This window comes from Hypanus sabinus, chromosome 2, assembly GCF_030144855.1.
Source record: "Hypanus sabinus isolate sHypSab1 chromosome 2, sHypSab1.hap1, whole genome shotgun sequence".
Taxonomy (NCBI): domain Eukaryota; kingdom Metazoa; phylum Chordata; class Chondrichthyes; order Myliobatiformes; family Dasyatidae; genus Hypanus; species Hypanus sabinus.
Window position 1 is genome coordinate 42,763,109 of NC_082707.1, and position 18,140 is coordinate 42,781,248.

Consider the following 18,140-nt stretch of genomic DNA (forward strand, 5'->3'; position numbering starts at 1 on the left):
ATGTGCTTATTAGTAGGTTGCATTGAGAATCTTCATATTTCAATCTTCCTAACTTTTTTTTGGAGGACGTTGTGCATCCTTTACCTATTTTGTAAATGAATTGAAAATTTTGACTAGGTGTTTTCACTTGACGTCAGTGGTGGGAAAGATGCTGGAGTCAATTATAAAAGAGGAAATTACGACACATTTGGATAGCAGTAGAAGGATCAGTCCAAGTCAGCATGGATTTACAAAAGGAACTATTATGTAGTTTTTTGAGGATGTAACTATGAAAATGGACAAGGGAGAGCCAGTGAATGTAGTGTACTTGGACTTTCAGAAAGCCTTTGATAAAGTCCCACATAGGAGATTAGTGGGCAAAATTAGGGCACATGGTATTGCGGGCAGAGTACTGACATGGATTGAAAATTGGCTGGCTGACAGGAAACAAAGAGTAGTGATTAACAGGTCCCTTTCGTAATGGCAGGCTGTGACCAGTGGGATACCGCAAGGTTCGGTGCTGTGACCGCAGCTGTTTACAATATACATTAATGATTTAGATGAAGGGATTAAAAGTAACATTAGCAAATTTGCCAATGACACAAAGCTGGGTGGCAGTGTAAAATGTCAGGAGGATGTTATGGGAATGCAGAGTGACTCGGACAGTCTAAGTGAGTGGGCGACTGTATGGCAGATGCAGTTTAATGTGGATAAATGTGAGGTTATCCACTTTGGTGGCAAGAACAGGAAGGCAGATTACTATCTAAATGGAGTCAAGTTAGGAAAAGGGGAAGTACAATGAGATCTAGGTGTTCTTGTACATCAGTCATTGAAAGCAAGCATGCAGGTACAGCAGGCAGTGAAGAAAGCTAATGGCATGCTGGGTTTTATAACAAGAGGAATTGAGTATAGGAGTAAAGAGGTCCTTCTGCAGCTGTACAGGGCCCTGGTGAAACCCCACCTGGAGTATTGTGTGCAGTTTTGGTCTCCAAATTTGAGGAAGAACTTTCTTGCTATTGAGGGAGTGCAGCGTAGGTTCACAAGGTTAATTCCCAGATTGGCGAGACTATCATATGTTGAAAGATTGGAGCGACTGGGTTTGTATACACTGGAATTTAGAAGGATGAGAGGGGATCTGATTGAAACATATAAGATTATTAAGGGATTGGACATGCTGGAGGCAGGAAGCATGTTCCCGCTGATGGGTGAGTCCAGAACTAGAGGCCACAGTTTAAGAATAAGGGGTAGGCCATTTAGAACAGAGATGCGGAAAAACTTTTTCACCCAGAGTGGTGGATATGTGGAATGCTCTGTCCCAGAAGGCAGTGGAGGCCAACTCTCTGGATGCATTCAAGAGAGAGTTAGATAGAGCTCTTATAGATAGCGGGGTCAAGGGATATGGGGAGAGGGCAGGAACGGGGTACTGATTGTGTATGATCGGCCATGATCACAGTGAATGGCGGTGCTGGCTAGAAGGGCCGAATGGCCTACTCCTGCACCTACTGTCTATTGTTTATGTGCGCAGAAGATTGTAATTAAAAATGTTGACTCAGTGGGACAAAAGAATATGCCTGAAAGTCATCATCATTGTTTCCAGTTTTCCACTCTATGCCCTATGTAGAAAATCAACCATGATCAATAGAATAAAGTAGGATCTATTTCTTAAGCTGACTGCAATCTATATAAAATTCTTAAACAGTTCTTGCCAATATAAAATTTGAAAATCTATGAAATTGAGTTGATATAAATGTTGCCAGGTAAGAAAAACTTTAAGATACTTGTACATTTCTTTCCGACTATAGGTCCATGAACACCTTTCTTATAGTCTTCCTGGGAATTCTTGTGTTTGAAGCGGTTTTCAGTACTATCTTGAAATATAGTTGGTTGTATGAATCTCCATATAATGAAAGAACTTCACAGGAAAAAAACAGCAGCAAAGTGAGTATGAATAGGTTTTTAACTTCACCTTATTTTGTGCTTGGAGTTGTTATTCAGTTGTTTAGTTGAGTCCTACTCTTCGTGACCTCATGGACTCCTGCACACCAAGCCTTCTTGTTGGAAACTGCCTCCCTAAGATCCCCCAAGGTCATACACATTGTCTGAGTAATATTATCTATCCATTATAACCTCTATCGTCCCCTCTTTCTTTTACTTTCTGTTTTACCTAACATGAGAGTCTTCTCCAAGGAATCCTGTCTTCTCATGATGTGGCCAAAATATTTGAGCTTTTGTCTCATAGTAGGAGTCAAAAGGTGGTAGGTGGAAGTTTGCTTTTCAGATTGGAAGCCTGTGAACAGTGCTGTGTTGCAACGGCCCATGATGGGACCCCCTGTTGTTTGTCATCTACAGTCATTCTACTCCAGGGTTTCCTAACCTGTGATCCGTGGACCATTCTGTTATTGGTAGGTGGACATGTCATATAAAAGGTTGGGAACTCCTGCTGTATTCTGACGATGTGCTGTGTGGTCCTAGACTCCCCCACTATAAGAAACATATGCGCCACATCCACTCTGTATTTGATGTAGATATTTCAATATTTGATGGGTTTCAATGAGATTCCCCCCTCCCCCATTCTAATAAACTTCAGTGTGTCCAGAGCCATCAAAGGCTCTTCTTATGTTAACTCTTTCATTCCTGGAATCATTCTCGTGAACCTCGTCTGGACCCCACTCCATTGCCAGCACTTCTTTTCTTAGACAAGGGGCCCAAAACTGTTCACGATACTCCAAATGTGGTCTGACTAATGCCTTATAAATCCTCAGCATTACACCCTTGCTTTTGTATTCTAGTCCCCTCAAAATCAATGATAACATTTAATTTGCCTTCCTTACCACCAACTCAACCTGTAAGTTAACCTTTAGGGAATACTGCACAAAGAATCCCAAGTCCCTTTTTACCTTGGAGTTTTGAATTTTCTCTCCATTCAGAAAATAGTCTACATTTTTATTGTTTCTACCAAAGTGCTTGACTGTACACCTCCCAACACTGTATTCCATCTACTGTTTCTTTGCCCATTCTCCTAATTTGTCTAAGCCCTTCTGCAGACATCCTGCTTCCCTGATACTACCTGCCCCTCCATCTACCTTCGTGTCCTCCACTAACTTAACCACAAAGCCATTAAGTCATTCATCTAAATCACTGACATTAATGTGTAAAGAAGCAGTCCCAATGCCAACACCTGCAGAACACCACTAACCACTGGCAGCCAACCAAAAAATGCCCACTTTATTTCCACTCTTTGCCTCCTGCCAATCAGCCAATCTTCTATCCATGTTAGTATCTCTCCTTTAATACCATTGGCTCTTGTTAAGCAGCCTCATACGGCACCTTGTCAAAGGCTTTCTGAAAATCCAAATAAGCAACATCCACCGACTCTGCATTGTCTATCCTGCCTGTTATTTCCTCAAAGAATTGCAACAGATTTGTCAGGCAAAACTTCCCCACAAGGAAACTATGCTGAATTTGGCTTATTTAGTCTCATGCTTCCAAGTGCCCCAGACCTCATCCTTAATAATAGACTCCAACATCTTTCCAACCATTGAAGATAGGCTAAATGGTCTATAATTTCCTTTCTCCTGCCTCCCTCTGTCTTTAAGAGTGGAATGGCTCTTGCAATTTTCTGGTACTCCAAAATCATTCCCGAATCTAGTGATTCATGAACAGTCATTATTGATGCGTCCACAATCTCTTCAGCTACCTCTTTCAGAACCTGGGGTGTAGCCTATCTGGTCCAGGTGACTTCTCTACCTTCAGACTTCTCAACTTCCCAGGCACCTTCTCCTTAGTCATAGCAATGGCACTCACTTCTGGCCTGACCCCACATTTTCAGCATTCTGCTGGTATTTTCCACAGTGAAGACTGATGCAAAATCCGCCATTTCTTTGTCCCCCATTACTACCTCTCCAGGGTGAATTCTATAATATTAAGATCACTGCCTCCTAAAGGTCCCTTTACCTTAAATTCCCTAATCAAATCTGGGTCATTGCATAACAACCAATCCAGCATTGCCATTCCCATAGTGTGCTCAACCGTAAGCTGCTCTAAAAAGCCGTCTTGTAGGTGTTCTACAAATTCCCTCTCCTGGGATCCAGCACCAACCTGATTTTTTTTTCTCAATTTACCTGCATATTGAAGTCCCCCATGACTATGGCAACATTGCCCTTTTAACGTGCTTTTTCTATCTCCCATTGTAATTGGTAGCCCACATCCTGGCTACTGTTTGGAGGCCTGCAATTCCCATCAGGGTCTTTTTGCCCTTGTTTCTTAACTCTACCCACAAGGATTCTACATCTTCCAATCCTATGTCACTTTTTTTCAAAATATTTGATTTCGTTTTTAGCAACACAGCCACCCCACCCCTGCTGCCAATCTCCCTAACCTATCGACACAAGGAATATCCAATCTATGATCTTCTTTAAGCCACAACTCAGCAATGCCCACAGCATCATACCTGCCAATCTCTAACTGCACTGCAAGATGATATACCTTATTCCATATACTGCATACTTTCAAATATAACACCTTCAGTCCTGTATTCATAACCTTTTTTTGATGTTGACCCTGTGGCACTTTAACTCATATCAATCACTGCAGTTTTAAACATAGAACATAGAATAGTATAGTACAGGCCCTTCGGCCCACAATGTTGTGCCGACCCTTAAACCCTGCCTCCCATATAACCCCCCACCTTAAATTCCTCCATATACCTGTCCACTAGTCTTTTAAATTTCACTTGTGTATCTGCCTCCACCACAGACTCAGGCAGTGCATTCCACGCACCAACCACTCTCTGAGTAAAAAACATTACTCTAATATCCCCCTTGAACTTCCCACCCCTTTCCTTAAAGCCATGTCCTCTTGTATTGAGAGGAAGAGGCGCTGGCTGTCCACTCTACCTATTTCTCTTAATATCTTGCATACCTCTATCATGTCTCCTCTCATCATCATCCACTCCAAAGAGTAAAGCCCTAGCTCCCTTAATCTCTGATCATAATGCATACCCTCTAAACCAGACAGCATCCTGGTAAATCTCCTCTGTATCCTTTCCAATGCTTCCACATCCTTCCTATACTGAGGCTACCAGAACTGGACACTGTACTCCAAGTGTGGCCTAACCAGAGTTTTGTAGAACTGCATCATTACCTCAACAGTCTTAAACTCTATCCCTCGACTTATGAAAGCTATAAGCTTTTTTGCTACGCTATCTACCTGTGAGGCAACTTTCAGGGATCTGTGGACATGTACCCCCAGATCCCTCTGCTCCCCCACACTGCCAAATATTCTGCCATTTACTTTGTACTCTGCCTTGGAGTTTGTCCTTCCGAAGTGTACCACCTCACACTTCTCCGGATTGAACTCCATCTGCTACTTCTGAGCCCACTCCTGCATCCTATCAATGTCTCTCTGCAATCTTCGACAATCCTCTACACTATCCACAACACCACCAACCTTTGTGTCATCTGCAAACTTGCCAACCCAGCCTTCTACCCCTACATCCAGGTTGTTAAAAATCAGGAAAAGTAGAGGTCCCAGAACCGATCCTTGTGGGACACCACTAGTCACAACCCTCCAATCTGAATGTACTCCCTCCACCATGACCATCTGCTTTCTGCAGGCAAGCCAATTCTGAATCCACCTGGCCAAACTTCCCTAGATCCCATGCCTTCTGACTTTCTGAATAAGCCTACCATGTGGAATCTTGTCAAGTGCCTTACTAAAAATCCATGTAGGTCACATCCACTGCACTACCCACATCTATATGCCTGCTCACCTCCTCAAAGAACTCTGTCAGGCTTGTTAGACATGATCTGCCCTTCACAAAGCCATGCTGACTGTCCCTGATCAGACCATGATTCTCTAAATGCCCATAGATCCTATCTCTTAAGAATCTTTTCCAACAGCTTTCCCACCACAGACTTGAGCCTCACTGGTCTATAATTACCTGGACTATCCCTACTACCTTTTTTGAACAAGGGGACAACATTCGCCTCCTTCCAATCCTCCTGTATCATTCCCATGGACAACGAGGACATAAAGATCCTAGCCAGAGGCTCAGCAATCTTTTCCCTTGCCTCGTGGAGCAGCCTGGAGAATATTCCATCAGGCCCCGGGGACTTAACTGACCTAATATATTTTACCAACTTCCAACACCTCCTCTCCCTTAATATCAACATGCTCCAGAACATCAACCTCATTCATATTGTCCTCACCGTCATCAAGTTCTCTCTCATTGGTGAATACCGAAGAGAAGTATTCATTGAGGACCTCGCTCACTTCCACAGCCTCCAGGCATATTTATCTTTAATCAGTCCTACCTTCACTCCTGTCATCCTTTTGTTCTTCACATAGTTGAAGAATGCCTTGGGCTTTTCCTTTACCCTACTCACCAAGGCCTTCTCATGCCCCTTTCTTGCTCTTCTCAGCCCCTTCTTAAGCTCCTTTCTTGCTACCCTATATTCCTCAATAGACCCTTGCTTACTGAACCTCATGTATGCTGCCTTCTTCCACCTGACTGGATTTTCCACCTCACTTGTCACCCATGGTTCCTTCACCCTACCATTCTTTATCTTCCTCACCAGGACAAATTTATCCCTAACATCCTACAAGAGATCCTTAAACATCGACCATATGTCCATAGTACATTTCCCTGCAAAAAAATCTCAATTCACACCCGCAAGATCTAGCCTTATAGCCTCATAATTTGCCTTTCCCCAATTAAAAAATTTTTCTGTCCTCTCTGATTCTATCCTTTTCCATGATAATGCTAAAGGCCAGGGAGCGGTGATCACTGTCCCCCAGATGCTCACCCACTGAGAGATCTGTGACCTGACCCATTTCGTTACCTAATACTAGATATTAGTATGGCATTCCCCTAGTCAGCCTGTCAAAATACTGTGACAGGAATCCATCCTGGACACACTTAACAAACTCTGCCCCATCTAAACCATTGGAACTAATCAGGTGCCAATCAATATTAGGGAAGTTACAGTCACCCATGATAACAACCCTGTTACTTTTGCACGTTTCCAAAATCTGCTCCTTGGTATCTTGGCTGCTGCCAGGGCGCCTGTAGGATACTCCCAATAGAGTAACTGCTCCCTTCCTATTCCTGACTTCTACCCATACTGACTCAAAAGAGGATCCTGCTATATTATCCCTGACCAGTAATGCCACCCCTCCTCCCCTTTTTCCTCCCTCTCTGTCCCTTTTAAAGCACTGAAATCCAGGAATATTGAGAATCCATTCCTGCCCTGGTACCAGCCAAGTCTCTGTAATGGCCACTACATCATAATTCCATGTATGTATCCAAGCTCTCAGTTCATCACCTTTGTTCCTGATGCTTCTTGCATTGAAGTACACACACTTTACCCCTTCTACTTTATTACTTTTACACCCTTTATTCTGCCTCTCTTTCCTCAAAGTCTGTATGTATGTTAGATTTGACTTTACTCCAAGCACTGTACTTGCAGTTCTTGCATGACCTTTATCCTCCTCCACCTCACTATCTGCTCTGACACTCTGGTTCCCCTCCCCCTGCAAATCCAGTTTAAACCTCCTGGAGCAGCACTAGCAAACCTTTCCTCAAGGATGTTAGTCCCCCTCCAGTTCAGGTGCAACCCATCCCATCAGAACAGGTCCCACCTTCCCTGGAACAGGGCCCAATTGTCCAGAAACATTAAGCCCTCCCTCCTGCACCAACTCCTTAGCCACGTATTTAGCTGCATTATCTTCCTGTTTCTAGCCTCACTAGCACGTGGCACAGGTAGCAATCCTGAGATTGCAATCCTGGAGGTCCTGTCCTTCAACTTTGTACCTAACTCCCTAAACTCTCTTTGCAGGACTTCCTCCTTCTTCCTATCCACGTCATTGGTCTCTACATGGACCATGACATCTGGCTGCTCACCCTCCCTCCTGAGAATACCGAGAACACGATCTGAGATAGCGCGGACCTGGCATCAGGGAGGCAACAGACCATCCGGAATTCTCGATCTCTCCCACAGAAGCTCTTACCTGTCCCCCTAACTTTCGAATTCCCTATCACTACTGCTCTCCTCTTTTCCCTCCTTCCCTTCTGAGTTGAGGGTCCAGTATCGGTACCAGAGACGCGACCACTGCAACTTGTCCCCGGTAGGTCGTCCCTCACCAACAGTATCCAAAACGGTACACTTATTATTGATGGGACCGGCCACAAGGGTGCTCTGCTCATCCTGTCTCTTCCCCTTCCCTCTCCAGACAGTCATCCAGCTACCTGTCTCCTGACTCTTAGGGGTGACTATCTCCCTGAAACTCCTGTCTATTTCTTCCTCTGCCTCATGAATGATCTGAAGCTCATTCAGCTCCAGCTCCAGTTGCCTAACTCGGTTTGTCAGGAGCTGCAGCTGGATGCACCTTTTGCAGGTGTAGTCATCAGGGTCAATTGTGCTTGCCCTGACTTCCCCCATACTGCAAACGGAGCACTCAACTGCCCTAACTGTTCCCTCCATTACCTACTTCTAGGTTAATTAGATTAATTAAAGGAGCTTACCCGGCCTTGCCTCACTGGGAGCAAGCTCGTCCTCAGCCTCTCGAGCCAAAGCCTTCCTACACTGTCTCTCACTAATCCGTCGCCTGCTCCTATGATGCCACGCCGTTAATCTGCTCGCTTTTTAAACTCTTCTGTTGTTCTCACAGGCCCACCTTTACGTGCTTGCGCAGTTGTGCCCCATTCAAACTGCCAGAGAAATTACCTCTTTTTTCCTACGTTAAAAATTAACAGATAGGGCAATAAAAAATAGGGCATTTTGCTGTATCATTTGCCTGTCTTTCCTCATAATCACACTACATACTACATCTAGTTGTATACCAACTGCCCCATCCTCAGCCCTATCACTCATGTTCATATCCTCCCTACCAAATTAGTTTAAACCCTTCTGAACAGCTTTAGCGAACTTGCTCACAGGGGTATTGATCCCCTTCAAGTTCAGGAGTAACCTGTCCCTTTTGTACAGGTCATACATTCCCCAGAAGAGATCCCAAAGATCCAGAATTCTGAATCCCTGCCTCCTGCACTAATTCCTCAGCCATGCATTCATCTGCCAAATAATCCTATTCATGCTCTCAAGGGCACATGACACAGGCAGAAATCCAGAGATAATTTCCATGGAGGTCCTATTTTTCAGCTTTCTACCTAACTCACTCTCTCTTCCTCTCTTTAAGACCTCCTTGCTTCTCCTACCTATATCATTGGTACAATATCTACCATGACTTCTCTGATCCGGGCATCTGAGAAGCAGCATTCTGTCCAGCTATCTCTTTCACGTCCACAGAATCTGCTGTCTGCTCCTCTAATTAGGGAACCCTCCATCACTACTGTACGCCTCTTCTTCCCCTCCCTCCCCGTTCTGAGCCACAGAAATAGACAGTGCCAGAAATCAGATTGCCTCATACTTATTATTGAGGGGAATGGCCACGGGTACTCTGCACTTGCTGTCTATTCCCTTTCCCTCTTCTGACAGTCACCCAGATACCCACTTTCTGCAGCTTCGGAGTGTCTACCTCCCTGTAGATCCTATCTATCACCTCCTCATTTTCACATATGAGCAGAAGGTCATTAAGCTGCAGCTCCAGTTCACATATTTAGACAATTATGGGCTAAATGCTGGTAAATGGAATCAACTCAGGTAGGGACCTTTGTTAGCATGGACAAGTTTAAGCCTTGACTTTTAATATGTTCAATATTAAATGCAGTCATATTTGTTTTGAATATAGTAATTTTCAGATGGTTATTTTAAGTGAAAAATATTTTCATATTATAAATGGATTCAAAATAGTAAAATTCTATTTTTTAAATCTTTCATGTGATTTGTATAAATGTCTGTTTTGAATACTGTATTCTTTGTAGCTGTTTAACACTCAAGCTGCAACCTCCATTGATATGAATTTGAGTGTGTACAAGATATGCTTTAAATGCCAGCTCCATTGCATAAACTTAAGCTGTTCCTCTGGTTCAAGGATGATATTGATTTGAGTTTGTGGATTTCAGGGTGGTAGGACCACAGGCTCTTCCGTAGTATTGAGAGGTGGAATGATTTGTTTTGTCTGCTGCCTGCTCAGCGACGCTTATCTGTTCCTTATTGTGGCCTCAAATTTCACAATACCAGCTTTTTGCTTTTGGAATGATTTTGGATTAAACATTCCCAAATGAGCATTCATGCTGCATTTCTTCAAGGGGCTTTGGATTTTTTTCTCTCTGCCTAGTAATCTTTCCCATAATGGTGCACAGAGTGATCTCTGCTTTAGAATTCTTGTGTCAGGCATGCAATCAATATGGCCTGCCTGATGTAGCTAAGAGTGACAAGAGCCTTGATACAGTGAATATTGTTCTGGGGAAGTGCTGATATTGGTTTGCTTGTTCTTCCAGTGACTGAAGGTCTTTGCAAAGGCAGTGATGGTGGTGTTATTCCAGATGTGACTGTTCAAGTTTCAGGAGAACGTAGGAGGGCAGGGATCACTATAGTCGGGAGAAGTGAGTTTTGTACCAGGTCTGAGATCTGGATATTTGGATCTCCTGTTCTCCAGATGATCAAAGACAGTGGTGCATTGAAGGCAATGTTGAATGTCATCATCAACATCTGTCTTGCTGAATGATTGCTCCCAAGGTGTAGAAAGTGTTCATGTTTTCCTGATGTCTCTATGAATCATTATCATCAGATAACAAGATAGTACACAATAACTACTTTGAATCTCTATCTAAAGCCGAAGTAAAAATGACCAGCTGACATCTCCAAGAAAAATGCAAACATTGGTACTATATACAGCCATTTTAAACTCAAAGCCATCGATTGGAGCAAGAGGAAGAAGAGTATTGGCTGCTGTTATTTTTTTTTACAGATGTTGACTGTTTGCCCATTCTCAGTGTAAATGTCAGTGATGGCTTGAAACTCAGCCTGCTGCATCTGTCTTCTGCAGCTCAACTGTTGAGTAGCCTTGCTTTCCAGAGCATAGCTGCAGTAAGTGGAAAAACGTGGCAGTTTTTTTAGGGATAAGATGCAACATTTTGGCACAAAAGATACAGAATAATGTAGTCATGTTTGATGTTTATCTCCAGTGAGAATAGTTCTGCTTTAGATTCATTGGTTAATATCACAACTTGCAAGTTGCCATTAAGCAATAAAGATGTAGACATATTACTGTAACCAGAGAATTTGAAGTGTGTGCTTGTCCCATGGTCCCTCCCAATAGATGTCGTCGAGAGGTTTTTTTTAAGACAATTTACAGTGGCTTGTGCTGCTCTCTACATTTCTCCTGGTGATGTGACAAGGTAAAGATAATTTTCAGTGTACCATTAGATGGACAGAATACACAGTGATTCTAAAGATAGTACTTCAGCCACTGGAGGAGGGTGATTGAGCAGGATCCTAGAGATGACATGCCTTATGGCAAACTGCATGACCCCCCCCCCCCCCTCTGTTCACTCTTGTTTCCTTTCTTAAAGGTGTCCAGGAATAATAACCTCTTCTTACAAGATGAGGGTGAATTCACCACTGAGCGTTGGGATTTCAGCAGGGATATTATCTGCTTCCAAGTCCTTGCTACTTTTTGAAAATGGCCTTCTCAAATTTTTGCTTACCCGGAGTGGGAGCCTAGAAAGGTTGCTGAAGGAGTTAGTCAAGTCTGCTCATAATTAGTCAGAACTGCATTTGAGGAGTTCTTTGAAATGTTCCTTCCATATTGCCTTTGATTTTGATTAGTTAGCTGTTGTTCTTGACTATCAGGGTGCAGAGCCTTGAGTGTTCGACCATAGTTTTTAAAGCACTAATGAAACCGAATGTTTTGGTCAATGGTAATTTGTTGAGTATCCTGTGCCTTCTCTTTTCACCATCTGTTCTGTAGGTTCCTGATTTTCTGCTGAACGTCTGCCTTCACTTGTTTGTGGAGTTATTTCTTTGCTTGAGGTCTAGTGGTGCTTTAAATCTGGGAATCCCTTGTGTTGGCTATTAATTAGCTCTTGGATCTTCCAGTCATGTATCTCTTCATAAATTCCATTTATGGTGAAACTCCGTGCAGTAGACATTTTTTTTTTGTCTTCTGTTGACTGGGAGTTGTTGGATTGTCTTTGAGACACAAAGCAACTGCTTTTGCACCATGCTTCTCAACTTCTCAATTTCAATAAAACTTCAAATGAGCAAATATGAAGTGAGTAATTATGCATTTTGAAAATAGATTTGAGTATGATTCTCAATGTTTCTTTTTAATAGTTAACTGATAAAATTATTTTATTTGTAGATCTTGACAGGTATATCTGATTTCTTGGCTTTCATGGTGCTATACAACTACATCATTCCAATCTCACTTTATGTTACCGTTGAGATGCAAAAATTCTTGGGATCCTTTTTCATTGTGTGGGATCTTGATTTATACCATGAACTTTCCGGTCAGCGGGCACAGGTTAATACCTCTGACCTTAATGAAGAACTTGGACAGGTGAGGGTTTTCATTCTTAGCAAAGTTAACATTTTAGACAAATGTTTGTGATTTATGTTTGGGTGTTTACACTGCCACAGATTTTCTGTTGAATATAATCAAAGAAAACAAATATTTCTGTAGTTTGGGAATACCATTTAAGTTACTTACTAAACTCCTGCAATTATTTACTGTGCTCTTGCACCACTCCTCGCAGTCCAAGACAGTTGAAGCTACTTGTGGTTGGGTTAAGATGGGGAAGTTTTTGGAAATCGTCTTTCCCATCTTGCATTATTTGCATTAAAGAGTACTGATTAACCAGGAATATGCATAACGATGATTTTAATCCTTTAGGTGGAGTATGTATTAACAGACAAAACTGGAACACTGACTGAAAATGAAATGAAATTCAGGGAATGCTCCATTAATGGCATTAAGTACAAATATATGAATGGGGGTTTGGTCCCTGAAGGAGTGACTGGAGAAACTAACAGACAAACTTTTGTAAGTTCCAATTTTGTTGGCTAAAAGTTATTAAAACACTATTTTTCATTTACAGTTCTATTTTGATGCTTCTCAAGTTGACAAATGCTTATGTAGATTTTGGATGTATCAGTATAAAAACATTTTCTATTAGGCAAGCCCTCAGCCAATTACAACTCTTCTCATCACAACAAATGCTACTATGAAATTAAAGTCAATGCTGGAAAAGATAAGCAGATTCAACAGCAATAATGAAGAGGAGTTGATGTTCCAGCTTAACCTTTCATCCATACTGGGAGGGGGTAGGGGAGAAACTTGATACTTTTTCACATAACCAGAAAAATGGCAGAAAATGTGATGGGTGAGGGAAAACGAGGTGATATATGAACTGAAGGCAAGAACAGTTGACAAAAGCAAGTGGAATAGGGTAAGTTGACATTAATAGGTCAAAAGAGGTGTCAGAGGAAATAACAGTAATCAGTGGTGTTGAATTAGGAACATTATGTATCTGATGGAAAGAATAGATGTTGTTCCATTAACTTGAGCTTCTTTGAAATGTTGTCAGAGTGGAATGGAGGTGCAGAATTTTTGTACCAGGAAGCACCCCGAAATCTGATCATGTTTGCAGAGTTAATGTGGACGTTCTACAAAGCAGTCCACCCAAGCTCAGTTATTCTAGACAGAGCCATTTGTCATTATGTTTATGTTGTTGGCTATTATTGGCAAAGATCATTCACCTAGACCCAGATCTTTTCTAATTAACCACAAGGCATTAATGTTTGACTGAAGTTTATGTCAATGAGTTAAACAACATGGGAACATGTTCTTTGACCCAAAGGATCCATGTCAAAATTTATTTTTTTTAATGTTTAGGAATGTAGATTTCATTGGCAAAACCAAAATTTATTGCGTAATCTTAGTTGCCTCATCTGTCTACTTCTACACTCTCTGTTCAAGGTCTTGTGGAATAGGCAGGCTGAAAGTACAAATTCAAACAATACAAAATTCAAGGTGAATAGCTTGGATGGTTAATTAATGCTTAACCGAAACTGATGTGGCGTGTGTGTATGTGTATATATGTATGTATACATACACACACGTGTGTGTATGCAAATTAAATCTGTTGTCTTGATTTTTCAAGTTTTTAGCACAATGAATGTTGCCTGGTGTATTTTAAACAACCTGTACTGAATAATTGAACTCATTTCTTCAGTCAAGCATCCCATTGTGCTTTGCAGCTACGTTAAGTTTATTGCCTGTAATATATAGAATAGTATGTGTTTTCCACAGACAGTGGTTTCACACACTCAGATTATCCTAGGCAAACTTAATTAACATAGAATAAGGATGTTAGAGGCTAATGCTAATACTAAGTATTCTTATAAAGCCTATCTCTCCACTGAATGATGCTAAACATAAAATGAAACAATGTCTTGACCCACTTTTTGGAAATTGGGAGGCTTAACATGCAATGATAATATTTATGCTATCATTAAAATTTAGATAAATTTCACTCAAAAACAAAATGCCGCCTGTTCTATAGATTTCAATGGTACCTGTATTTTTGCTTTCACTCCCTGGTATTTACCCCATTATATATTAGATCATGTTTATAATAATACAGAACAGTCTTCACCCAAGTGCCCATTCTTCCTGTATACATCCAGACATTAATTTTTGGCAGTCTATTTAGACAAGCTGGAATCTAATGTCATTGTTCAGAGCTGACAAATGCAGATTTGCTGCAATTTTGATTTGCTGGTTGTTGATTAGGAATAGATGGCTCCTCTGTACTAAGCTCTCCTAATATGTCCTTCAGATAATTGTAGCAGAAGTGAATGAGATTAACTTGAACCGAGATCAAACCCAGGATGATTCGCATTAGTTATTCCTGTTACTGATGTAAATTGGCTAATGGGCTTTGGTAGGCAAGATGAAGTAATCCAGTAAGTCTCAATGTTTAAAGACTTTATACCCTAAAGTGTTTGTTTGGATTCATGTCAATTGTTTTATGATTTTAATGTTTCATTTCCTAGACTAATGAAGAGGTGCTATTCTTGAAGGCAATATCCCTGTGTCACACAGTGCATATTAGTGACTTGGAAGAGCCGCACAGATCTACTCCAAAGCATGTTGTTACTGATTTATCCAAAATACAATACTATGCTGCCTCACCAGATGAGAAAGCTTTGGTGGAAGCTGCCAGAAGGTAAGCTATTTTTTTTATATCTACTGAACCTATCAATCTGATATTTTTCCTTTGATTCAGAATTTATTTTATTGAATCTGATTTCAATACTTTGAGTCACATCAGACCTCCGCTGATTGTGTTATTGTTGTGTAAAATTGGTGTAGAAGTAGTCATCACTTTTAGTTATTTGGACCTTTGACTTGTTGTGACAGTAAATGAAGATGCTTCTGCTTGACAAACTGATAACTGGAAGCTTGGTGTTCTGTAAATATATTGCTTCATCCAGTAAATTTCATATCTATAATGCTAATAATATCCAGGGTGAAATCCAATGGGTTATCCCATACTGAAGTTTTTGGACTTTCTGAAATCTGACACAGTTAAGTGATTCCACTTGTGCTAGTTGTAACTAATAACCATTTATGGAGGAAGTAGTAGTAAATATCAAGTATACAAAATATGCATTCTGAAAAAATGTACAAATGTATTTGAGCTCATTGCCAGTATGTGGTAATAGTGTACAGTCATTAATCTTAAAATGTTGTAATCTTGTATTTAAAACGTGTTGCTGACTCAAGTGATTGTAAGGCTATTTGAATATAAGCTCATCCAATACTGATTTCCAAATAGCCTGAGTTTGAGTTTTTTTTAAATTCCACTCTAGAACTAAGTACAAAACCTTATTTGACATCTCAGTACAAAGGTTGCAAAATGTTTCCTGGGAAAAGCACAAAAGAAATGAAATGCCCCACCCCAGTCCTTCAGTTAGCTTCTCTTTGTTTATTCTTCATTGCTTTGCACAAGGGCTTAAATTGAACGGGGAGAAAATGAAACTGATGTGTTGTCAACTGTGTTAGATTGTATACATTTTTCATCTAGATCCAGACTACATGCTACTTTCAAGTAATTTTTTCACTAACAAGATAAAGATGTATTATAGCTTGTGCTACTAAGTTGCCTTAAATAAGTCCTCGTGCCACCAGCCTTCAGATAAAGCTTTCCAATTATTTCACTTTTTCTATGCTTCCTGCTTTTCTTTTTGTCTTGTTTGTGTTATGGAAACTGTTTGAGCCCATGACATATAGTTTGAATCTCAATCGAAAGATCCATTGCTATGCTGTATCCAGAGAGCTGCCTCGTGGAGATCAGAAACAGGGGGCTGAAATGATCCAAGAACAAAGCTCATAGAAAAAAACAGATGAGGCGTGGAGTCATGAATGACTCCATCTCGAACCAGTGAGGAAGATTGAAACATTGAGGTGAATCACTAAGAGGCCATCGATAGCTCTGCACAAGACACTTGACAGCTGGAACAGGACATTCAGCCCTGGGTCAGTGTTTGGACCCAGTTCTGTGCTTTTGGCTCCGGGTTGGCAGCGTTGACAGTCACCCTGTACGGAAAAACTGAGATTGAGTGGTTGCTTTCCTTGTACACAGTGAAAAGATATTTACCATATTCTGAGATTTCTGTGATCATTAGACTGTATATTGGTTTCCTTCAGTTTTTTTGGTGTTTTCTTTCTTGTGGTTGATTGGTGGATGAGTGATCTGTTAATTTTTTAGTGTGTCAGAGTGGCAGCTGGGGATTTGGTGCTATTGTCACTGTTCTCTTCTGCAAATGAAGGGGTCAAGGATTGTTATGTGTAGAGAATCATTGATTTTGTGGGTGTGTTTTGACTGCAGGTGAGGAGGGAATTTTGGGGTCTGTGAGGTTTTTTATCATGCCCATTGAAGGGGACATGTTGTCTTTTATTTCATCCATCCATGGTCTTTCTGTATGTAATGGCTGTCTGGAGTAGACAAAAATTCAAGTTTTATTATACATGCATACTTTGACAGTAAAATGAACCTTTGAAATGAGGCCTCACCAGTTCTTTGTAATGTCTTATCGTTGCATTTGTCTTCCTTACCACATTTAAGCATTATAGCATTTAGGGAATCCTGCACAAGCGCTCCCAAGTCCCTTTGCACCTCAGCTACTTACATTTTCTCTCCATTTATAAAATAGCCTACCCTTTCATTTCTTCTACCAAAATGCATGACCATAGACTTCCTGATACTGTATTCCATCTGTCACTTCTTTGCTCATTCTCCAAATCTAAGTCGTTTGTAGCCTCTCTACTTCCTCAAAACTCCCTGCCCTCTCACCTATTTTCATATCATCTGCAAACTTTGCAACAAAACCATCATTTCCATCATCAAAATTATTGACATATATCGTAAAAGGAATTGGTCCCAACGCAGACCCCTGTGGAACACTACTAGTCACTGGCAGCCAGTCAGAAAAGGCTCCCTTTATTCCCACTCTTTGCCTCCTGCCAATCAGCCACTGTTTTATCCATGATAGACCCTTTCCTATAATACCATGGGCTTGTTAACTTGTTAAGCAGCCTCATGTGTGGCACCTGAAAATCCAAGTTTACAACAATAACCAATTCTCCTTTGTCTATCCTGTTTGTTATTTCTCAATGAATTCCAACAGATTGTCAGCAAGATTTTCCCGTGAGTAAACCATGCTGACTACAGTTTATTTTATCTTGTACCTCCAAGCACCCCAAAACCACATCCTTAACAATCAGCTCCAGCGTCTTTCCAGCTACTGAGGTCAGACTAAATGGCATATAATTTACTTTCTCTGCTTCTCCCTTCTTGAAGAGTGGAGTGACATTTGCAATTTGCCAGTTTTCCGGAACCATTCCAGAATCTAGCGATTCTTAAAAGATCATTACTCAGGCCTCCATAATCTCTTTAGCCACCTCTTTCAGAACCCTGCATTGTACATCATCTGGGCCAAGTGACTTATCTACCTTTGGGCCTCTGTTTTCCTCTCTAGTAATGGTAACTTCACACAGTTCATGACATCTTACATGTGGAAGTTCCACCATACTGTTAGTGTCTTCCATAGTGAAGATTGATGCAAAAAGCTTATTCAGTTCATCCGCCATTTCCTTGTCCCCCATTACTACCTCTTCAGCATTGTTTTCCAGTGGTTTGATATCCACTGTTGCCTCTCTTTCACACTGAATGTATCCGAAGAAATTTTTGG

General features: G+C 41.2%; 1 protein-coding gene across 2 annotated transcripts in view; it reads left to right on the forward strand.

Annotated features, from left to right (window-relative positions):
- The window catches only part of atp11b (ATPase phospholipid transporting 11B), a 151,702-nt gene that overhangs the window by 41,009 nt on the left and 92,553 nt on the right, over positions 1-18,140 (forward strand). For both annotated transcript variants that reach the window (XM_059944854.1, XM_059944848.1), the window contains exons 11-14: positions 1,782-1,917; positions 12,244-12,441; positions 12,775-12,924; positions 14,940-15,112. In XM_059944854.1, coding sequence (XP_059800837.1) covers positions 1,782-1,917; positions 12,244-12,441; positions 12,775-12,924; positions 14,940-15,112 — 657 coding nt within the window. The remainder of the gene's footprint in view (positions 1-1,781; positions 1,918-12,243; positions 12,442-12,774; positions 12,925-14,939; positions 15,113-18,140) is intronic.